At 44.6% G+C, this 9,512-nt stretch overlaps 1 protein-coding gene across 4 annotated transcripts in view; it reads left to right on the top strand.

Annotated features, from left to right (window-relative positions):
* Window positions 1-9,512, top strand: part of VWF (von Willebrand factor) — a 247,354-nt gene that overhangs the window by 187,348 nt on the left and 50,494 nt on the right. For all 4 annotated transcript variants that reach the window (XM_042469124.1, XM_042469122.1, XM_042469123.1 and 1 more), the window contains one exon: window positions 6,772-6,955. In XM_042469124.1, the coding sequence (XP_042325058.1) occupies window positions 6,772-6,955 (184 nt within the window). The remainder of the gene's footprint in view (window positions 1-6,771; window positions 6,956-9,512) is intronic.

The raw sequence follows: 9,512 nt of genomic DNA, 5'->3' as shown, positions 1-9,512 counted from the left end.
TTTATCCTGCCGACCTGCGAGGGAGTTGACCAGGGGCAGGCCCCCTCGATCGGGCTGCCTGGAAGAAGAGACTCCTCCTCATAACTGTCATCCCCGCGCTATGAGGGAGTTGACCAGGCGGGCCCATCTCCATCAGGGCTAGGGGAGAAAGAGATTCCTCTCCGTGGTGGGCCGTCTCTCCCATAACGTACCCTGTGGAAGAAGAGATTCCTCTCTCCATAACTATCATCCTCCGGCCTGCGAGGTAGTTGACCAGGCAGGCCCAGCTCCATCAGGACTAGCCTGGAAGAGGAATCTCCTCCTTCCATAACTGTCATCTTGTGGCCTATGAGAGAGTTGACCAGGCAGGCCCAGGTCAATCAGATCTAGCTTGGAAGAAGAGTCTCCTCCCTCCATAACTGTCATCTTCCGGCCTGCAAGGGAATTGACCATGGAGGCCCAGGTCCATCAGGGCTAGCCTGGAAGAAGAGTCTCCTCCCTCCATAACTGTCATTTTCCGGCCTGCAAGGGAATTGACCATGGAGTCCCAGCTCCATCAGGGCTAGCCTGGAAGAAGAGTCTCTTCTCTCCATAACTGTCATCCTCCGGCCTATGAGGGAGTTGACCAGGCAGGCCCAGCTCCATCAGGGCTAGCCTGGAAGAAGACTCTCTTCTCTCCATAACTATCATCCTCTGGCCTGCGAGGTAGTTGACCAGGCAGGCCCAGCTCCATCAGGGCTAGCCTGGAAGAAGAGATTCCTCTCTCCCTAACTGTCATCCCCCTGACTATGAGGGAGTTGGCCAGGCAGGCCCAGCTCCATCAGGGATAGCCTGGAAGAGGAATCTCCTCCTTCCATAACTGTCACCTTGTGGCCTATGAGGGAGTTGACCAGGCAGGCCCAGCTCCATCAGGGCTAGCCTGGAAGAAGAGACTCCACCATCCGTAACTGTCATCCTCTGGCCTATGAGGGAGTTGACCAGTCAAGCCTAGCTCCATCAGGGCTAGCCTGGAAGAAGAGACTCCTCCTTCCATAAATGTCATCTTGTGGACTATGAGGGAGTTGACCAGGCAGGCCCAGCTCCATCAGGGCTAGCCTGGAAGAAGAGACTCCTCCCTCCATAACTGTCATCCTCCGGTCTACGAGGTAATTGACGAGGCAGGCCCAGTTCCATCAGGGCTATCCTGGAAGAAGAGCCTCCTCCCTCCGTAACTGTCATCTCCGGCCTATGAGGAAGTTGATCAGGCAAGCCCAGCTCCATCAGGGCTAGCCTGGAAAAAGAGACTCCTCCCTCCATAATTGTCATCCTCCAGCCTGCGAGGGAGTTGACCAGGCAAGCCCAGCTCCATCAGGGCAAGCCTGGAAGAAGAGATTCCTCTCTCCATACCTGTCATCCTCCGGCCTATGAGGGAGTTGACCAGGCAGGCCCAGCTCCATCAGGGCTAGGATGGAAGAAGAGATTCCTCTCTCCATAACTGTCATCCTCCGACCTATGAGGGAGTTGACCAGGCAGGCCCAGGTCCATCAGGGCTGGCCTGGAAGAAGAGACTCCTCCCTCCATAACTGTCATCCCCCAGCCTATGAGGGAGTTGACCAGGCAGGCCCAGATCCATCAGGGCTATCCTGGAAGAAGAGACTCCTCACTCCATAACTGTAATCTTCTGGTCTATGAAGGAGTTGACCAGGCAGGCTCAGCTCCATCAGAGCTAGCCTGGAAGAAGAGACTCCTCCCTCCATAACTGTCATCTTCTGGTCTGTGAAGGAGTTGACCAGGCAGGCCCAGCTCCATCAGGGCTAGCCTGGAAGAAGAGACTCCTCCCTCCATAATTGTCATCATCCAGCCTGAGAGGGAGTTGACCAGGCAGGCCCAGCTCCATCAGGGCTAGCCTGGAAGAAGAGACTCCCCCCTTCATCACTGTCATCTTCTGGCCTGTGAGGGAGTTGACCAGGCATGCCCAGTTCCATCAGGGCTATCCTGGAAGAAGAGCCTCCTCCCTCCGTAACTGTCATCCTCTGGCCTATGAGGGAGTTGATCAGGCAAGCCCAGCTCCATCAGGGCTAGCCTGGAAAAAGAGACTCCTCCCTCCATAATTGTCATCCTCCAGCCTGCGAGGGAGTTGACCAGGCAGGCCCAGCTCCATCAGGGCTAGCCTGGAAGAAGAGATTCCTCTCTCCATAACTGTCATCCTCCGGCCTATGAGGGAGTTGACCAGGCAGGCCCAGCTCCATCAGGGCTAGGATGGAAGAAGAGAGTCCTCTCTCCATAACTGTCATCCTCTGGCCTATGAGGGAGTTGACCAAGCAGGCCCAGCTCCATCAGGGCTGGCCTGGAAGAAGAGACTCCTCCCTCCATAACTGTCATCCCCCGGCCTATGAGGGAGTTGACCAGGCAGGCCCAGATCCATCAGGGCTAGCCTGGAAGAAGAGACTCCTCACTCCATAACTGTCATCTTCTGGTCTATGAAGGAGTTGACCAGGCAGGCCTAGCTCCATCAGGGCTAGCCTGGAAGAAGAGATTCCTCTCTCCATAACTGTCATCCTCCGGCCTATGAGGGAGTTGACCAGCTCCATCAGGGCTAGCCTGGAAGAAGAGACTCCTTCCTCCATAACTGTCATCCTTCGGCCTGCGAGGGAGTTGACCAGGCAGACCGAGCTCCATCAGGGTTAGCTTGGAGGAAAAGACTCCTCCCTCCATAACTTTCATCTTCCGGCCTATAAGGGAGTTGACCAGGCAGGCCCAGCTCCTCCAGGTCTAGCCTGAAGAAGACAGTCCATCTGTCTTGGTCCAGGCCTCAGAGGGAGAGAAGAATGCTGGACCTGATCCCCTCCACCCCCACCATTCCTTTCTCCTTTTGTGTCTTGTCTTTTTAGATTGTAAGCCTGAGGGCAGGGAACTGCCTATTATCCCCTCTGTTGTAAGCCGCCCAGATTCCTAGCGATTGGGCGGCGTATAAATAACTCCGATTATTATTATTATTATTATTATTATTATTATTATTATTATGCTCTTGCATGTGATAACCATTAGCAAATGGGCTTGCTTTTCTGGAGTGACTGCATTTTAACCATTTTTGGGATGACAGCACATTGGTCACTGTGTGTTAAACTCCTATGATTCAATGATTCTGTGATTTTCAGTAAAGCCTAATACAAAAAATTTGCTTGGAGAAATATTTTCTAGTTACTAGACGTTTCCTGTCAGGGATGCTTTGATTGAGAATATCTGCATGGTAGGGGGGTTAGACTGGATGGCCCTTGTGGTCTCTTCCAACTCTCCAATTCTATGATTCTATGATTCTTTTCCTTTCTTTTTTTTTAAAATAGGGCTTGTGAGTTACTCTCTCTATATATATATATATATACACACACACACACAGAGAGAGAGAGAGAGAGAGATTTAGTACTGGTTGTATTCCCATAAGAACTATGGAGCATGATGATATACTCTGATCTTCCACTTTAGTTGATAAAATGACTTAATCAGAAACTTCCGTTTTTGCCGCGGAGGTGCTTGGCGGTGCGAGACAAAGCTCCGCACCGCGACTATCAACTACTGCAGGCCTATTAACTAAAGGATACCCCTAGCCGGGGAGACTTGGGGTACGAGGGCCCATCGGAAACCCATTGTTACGTCTTTCAGAGGCAGACCCTTAAGGGGGAAAACCAAAGAAGATGTGGGAGTCACAGGGCTTCCATTGCAGCAGTTGTAAAAAGTAAAGACTCAAAAACAGAATATCAAAGGGAATATTTCTGAGGACTTGACACAATTTGTTTTTTGTTGGAAGAAGACTATGAACTGATAAGAGTAAAAAAAATTAAAAAGTTTGGAGGACATTAATGGTTGACAACTGAAAATTTTTGGTTGAATAAGGAACAGCTGGAGCTCATTATAGATAATACGCTGTAAACAGGTGAAATAGATGATAAGACAAATTAAGGAAAGAGAGACAACAAGGAGTAAAGAAACAGCTTGGCAACTGATAAAAAAATTAACCTCAGGAATCAACTTTAGAAATATTTAAGGATATACACCTGTGGGAAACTCAACATCATTAAGAGCTATAACATCGGAGATTAGATGTACTGCATGTAAAGTATTCTGTATAATTAATAGTATTAGAAACTGTACTATTGGAATACTGTAGTATTGAAACACTAGAGATTGAAGTATTGTAAGTTGAATAAGGATACTATATAAAGAGAAAAGAATATAGAAAGTATTTGATTAGATTGTAAATGAATGCAAACTAGGAGTATGACGGCGAGAAGAGGATCAATGAGACAAGTTGATATCAGCGCTATGATCCTGCAAGAACTAAGGGAATTTAAGAAAAGTTTTAAGAAAGAGATACAGGATGAACTGAAGGAAAATAGAAATGAGATAAAGGAGGATATGCAGAAGGAGATAGATGGATGGGGGGAAATAGACAATTTAACTAAAGCTATATCAGGAGTTAAAGTAGAGGTGGAGGAGGTGTTAGAAAGGACTGAAAATTTGGAAAAGAATAAATAAATAAATAAATAAATAAATAAAATTTTTATTTATATCCCGCCCTTCCCAAGATCAGGGCGGCTTACAACAAAGGTTAAAAACAATGGTGCCATAACAATATAAAAAATACAACTACAGGCTGACCATACAAACAATAAAAACTATCGACAAAACCAACAGAATTAAAAACCCCTTAGCCCAACCTCTTGGCCACGGAAGAGGAGGGAGGCCCACAGGATTTTTAGTCGGGGAATGCCTGTTGGAACAGGAAGGTTTTTAAGTCCTTCCTGAATTGGGCCAGGGTGGTAGTCGAGCGGAGTTCGGTGGGCAGCGTATTCCAAAGGGCTGGGGCAGCCGTGGAGAATGTCCTCCGTGTGGTGGAGGATAACCTAGCCCCAGGCACCTTCAGTAATTGCTGCCCAGACGTTCTGAGGGTGCGAGGCGGAATGAATGGGGCAGATGGAGAAGAAAATAGTGTTGCCTTCCATTGCTAAAATGTAAAAATCAGCTGTGATGATCCTCCTGTGGTCTAAGCAGCCAAACAGCAGGCCTGCCTTGGCTCTTAGTCCCAGTAGATCCTTAGCTTCTCCCTGAGTCTCCTGTCTATGTTCCTACTCCTTGTGGAATTGAAGATGACTCATGAAGATCCTCAGATCACACTGCTACCACCCAGTGAATTCGTATTGGATTTCACTTAACATACACTTGTTAAGGACTTCTTGTTAATTTTCTCCAGCATCAGCCTAGCTAGGACGTGTGTAAAGGAGTGTCAAAGTAGCAGATACTTTTAAGGAAGTATATATTATAATTAAACAAAACAAAACAAAAAGATAGAAATCATGCAAGATCCTAAGGGCCTTGCAGGTACAATATGTGTAATTCTAAAAGTATTCATTTCATGCAAGCAACCAGAAAAATAAATTAATAATAATAATAATAATAATAATAATAATTTATTTATATCCCACCACTCTACAAAAAGCAATCAGGGTGGCTTACAAAGTTAAAATATACAGTCCAAACCCTCAACCCACCCACCCCCTTAAAAGACAATTAAACAGTGTGGAATTAAAAACATAAAACATACTTAAAAACAATACAATAACTGTGGTGAAGTTGGAGGTCAGCAGTTTGATTTTCCTTCTGATGGCCGGAAAACTATTCAAGAAAGGCCTGCCAGAAGAGATCCATATTTATAGCTTTTTTAAAGCTGTTCAGAGTAGTAATATGGCAGATCTCGTCCAGAAGGCCATTCCACAATCTGGGAGCAACAGCTGAGAAGGTCCTCTGGGAGGTCTTTGACAGCCTAGTTTTACAAGGCTGTAACAGATTTTTCCCTGAGGATCTAAGTGTGCCGGGAGGATTATATGGAAGGAGGCAGTCCCAAAGATAGGTTGGACCCAAGCCATTTAGGGCTTTAAAGGTGATAACCAACACCTTGTACTAGGCCCAGAAACTGATGGGCAGCCAGTGAAGTGATCTTAAGATCGGTGTTATATGGTCTCTTCTAGATGTACCAGAGACCAACCTGGCTGCCATGTTCTGAACTAATTGAAGTTTCCGGACCAAGCACGAGGATAGCCCCATGTAGAGTGCATTGCAGAAATCAAGACGTGAGGTTACCAGGGCATGTACTACGGTCTCAATGTCCCTGAGTTCCAGTAAAGGGAGCTACTGATGTATCAGCTGAAGCTGATAACAGGCACTGCTGACTGTCACATTCACCTGATTTGCCATGTGAAGAGACGAATCTAGAAGCACCCCCAGGCTGCCTAAGGCCTAAACATTCTAATGTGACACATTCTCACCTAACTGATATATTGATGTAATATGCTGACCTTTATGGATTTGAAATATGGTTACAGGTCTTAACATAAACTATCTGCCTGAATTATGCCTGCCTTTCTATAGTTATAACACTACAGTTTTCCTAACCTGTAAGACTAATTCGAGAGAGAGATTCCCACCTCGAATTCTTACTGTGGAAACCACTAACTGCTGAAGATTCCTTCTCTGCCTCTCTCTCTAACTGCCATACTCTGTCACTCTCCAACTGTCACCTGGTCTCAGAGGCCTTTTCTCTTATATGCTTCCAGAAGAAACTCTTGCTCCTGCTCACTGATTGGTCAAGTGAGCCTTCCGTCAGCTATGATGTCATTACGTATTTGCATGTGCCTTCCTCCCAGCTTACTCTTATTACCTGGCAGAAGTCTTCCAATAACTGGAGGCTCAGTCATTACAGCAGCAAAGGAACGTCATCTTCCTACATTATTCAATCCATTTGCTATCTTTCACTCATAGGTTGGTTCTGAGTGGCGATCCCCTTCAAATCCATGTATCATCAGAGAATGTGTCCGAGTGAATGAAGAAGTCTTTATTCAAACAAAGAATGTCTCATGTACACAGATAAAGCCCCCCAGTTGCCCCTTTGGAACAGAGCTGCACTGTGACCAAAACACTGGATGCTGTCCCACATGCCATTGTGGTAAGGAATTGACTACCCATAAATGAAAAAGCATGCATTTTTGTATCAGCTACATAATAACTGAACATTTCTTGCAAAAGGTTGAAAAATGGTTTGGCAATTAAATTTAAATGTGAAAATTTTGATATGAAATGTAGAAGATGCTCAACAAGGATGTGGACAAGCTGGAGCATGCCCAAGGGAGGGCAACCAAAATGGTGAAATGTCTGGAAACCATGCCCTATGAGGAAAGACTTAGAGAGCTGTGTATGTTAATAATAATAATAATAATAATAATAATAATAATAATAATAAAATATTTATTTGTATCCCACCTCTACCATTTGAGGATAGAGGCAGGTAACAGCAAGGAAAATTTCAAATGCAAGTCACAGAAAATATAACTAGACAGTTCCCGAAAACCCCCACCCTTCTATCCTCCCTCCCATTAATACAAAATAATAAGAATAAAAAAATTAATTGGGATAACATCAGTTAAAACAGCTCGGCAAGATGTGACAACAATATGACAATAATGGGTATTAATGTTTGGCTTGAGAAGAGAAGGGTAAGGGGTGACATGATAGCAGTGTTTAAATATTTGAAGGGATGTCATATTGAGGATGGAACAAGCTTATTTTCTTCAACTCCAGAGAATAAGATCCAAAAGCAATCAATTCAAACTACAGGAAAAAAGATTTCGCCTAAACATTAGGAAGAACTTCCTGATAATAACAGCTGTTTGACAGTGGAACACACTCCCTCAGATTGTGGAGGAGTCTCCTTCTTTGGAGGCCTTTAAAAAGAGGCTGGATAGCTATCTGTCAGGGATGTTTTGATTGTGGATGGCTTCATGGCAGGGGATGGACTGAATGGTTCTTTTAAATTCATTTAGATTAACCGATATTTCTGTAGTACCTCTTTACTTATACTTTGTTGCATTTCCTCTATTGTGTCCTCTGCTCCATTTCCCTCAGGTTAAGCACCCTTTTCCTTTTGTGAGAAGACTGAAGCAAAGAAGGTGTAGGTGTTCTTCCTTTTTTCTGTCCCCTGTTGGCATTTTGCCATCCTCTCCATGCAATGGCCCTACCATTTCCCTCTTCTTCCTTTTGCTATGGACATACCCAAAAAGCCTTTTTATTATTCTTAACTTCTCTAGCAAGCCTGAGCTCATTCTGCACTTTTGCTTTTCTGACTTTACACATCCTAGCTATTTGCTTAAATTTCTCTTGGGTTATTTCCCCCCCCCCCTCCTTTTCCATTTCTTATACACATTCCATTTAAAACTTAACTCAGTTGAAAGTTCTTTAGTCATCCATCCTGTTTTCTTGAGACACCTCCCATTTTTCCTCCTCTGTTTGAAATTGTGCCTTCAGTATCTCCCTTTTGAAAAACTGACTTCCTTTCTCTTTTACTAGTCCTAACCATGGGATGACCCCCAGTATTTCCCTAAGTTTACTGGGCCCATTCACACTACCTTTTAAACCGGTTTTGAAACCGATTCTTCCATGTGAAGTTCATATTGGGCCCGATTCTGTCACAATCCATGTCAAGGCTTGCACAAGGAAATGCCCCATTAGTGTGGGCTAATGAGATTCAGGCTAAAATCCGTCTTTTCTCAAAAGACCTGGGTTCCACGAAATATGAACTTGCCCTCGATCATGACCAGGGCAAATTCAGGGAGGGATTAAGATCAGAGGGCAGGCAGAGGTCAGAGCATTCCCTCCCCTCATCAGAGGGGATGAGGAGGAGGTGGAGGAGGAGGAGGAGAAAAGAGCCGAAGGAAAGGGGATCTGGAGGCAAAGGGTGACAGGAGGCAAAAAGGGGGTGACTGACAGGGTCAATTCAGGCAGGTCAGGGGGCCACAGCAAGACAAGCCTCTGATCTCCAGGAGGGACTTTTTCCCTTTGGTTTTTATTTTTTTAATTATTTGGCAAAAAATGTGCATTTTTTTTGCAATGGATATATAGATATAGAGCTATAGAGATAGAACATGAGCAGGAGGAAGGGTCAATTCAGGGCAGGTCAGGGGGCCACAGCAAGCCAAGCCTCTCCTCTCCAGCAGGGACCTTTTCCCTTTGGTTTTTATTTTTTTTTTAATTATTTTTTAGCAATAGATATATAGATATATAGGTAGAATGTGAGCAGGAGGAAGGGTCAATTTAGGGCAGGTTGGGGGGGGGGGAGCCAAGCCTCTGCTATCCATCAGTGACCTTTTCCCTTTTATTATTTATGATTATTATTTTTCTCTGTCTATGTGCATATTTTTTGCAATGGGTAGATCTATATTTAGATCTGGCTTCCTCAGGAGCCCTTTGCAAGAAGATTACTTTGCAAAAACCTTTTTTTCCTTTGGAATGAATGCTGCAATGCGAATGAATGTTACAAATTCGAATGTAATGTTTCTCTTTCCAATTAGGCAAATTGGTAAATTGATACAGCTTTTGCTACTGTCTCTAAAGAATTCAGGGGTAGCCTAGGAAAAGAAAAAAAAAATGCATCCTTTTCTGGCATTCCGAGGTGAGGAATTATTATTATTATTATTATTATTATTATTATTATTATTATTATTATTATT

The sequence above is a fragment of the Sceloporus undulatus genome, chromosome 5 (assembly GCF_019175285.1).
Source record: "Sceloporus undulatus isolate JIND9_A2432 ecotype Alabama chromosome 5, SceUnd_v1.1, whole genome shotgun sequence".
NCBI classification, from domain to species: Eukaryota; Metazoa; Chordata; class Lepidosauria; order Squamata; family Phrynosomatidae; genus Sceloporus; species Sceloporus undulatus.
The sequence above is the reverse complement of the archived record's forward strand: the minus strand, read 5'-3'. Positions and strand labels throughout refer to the sequence as shown.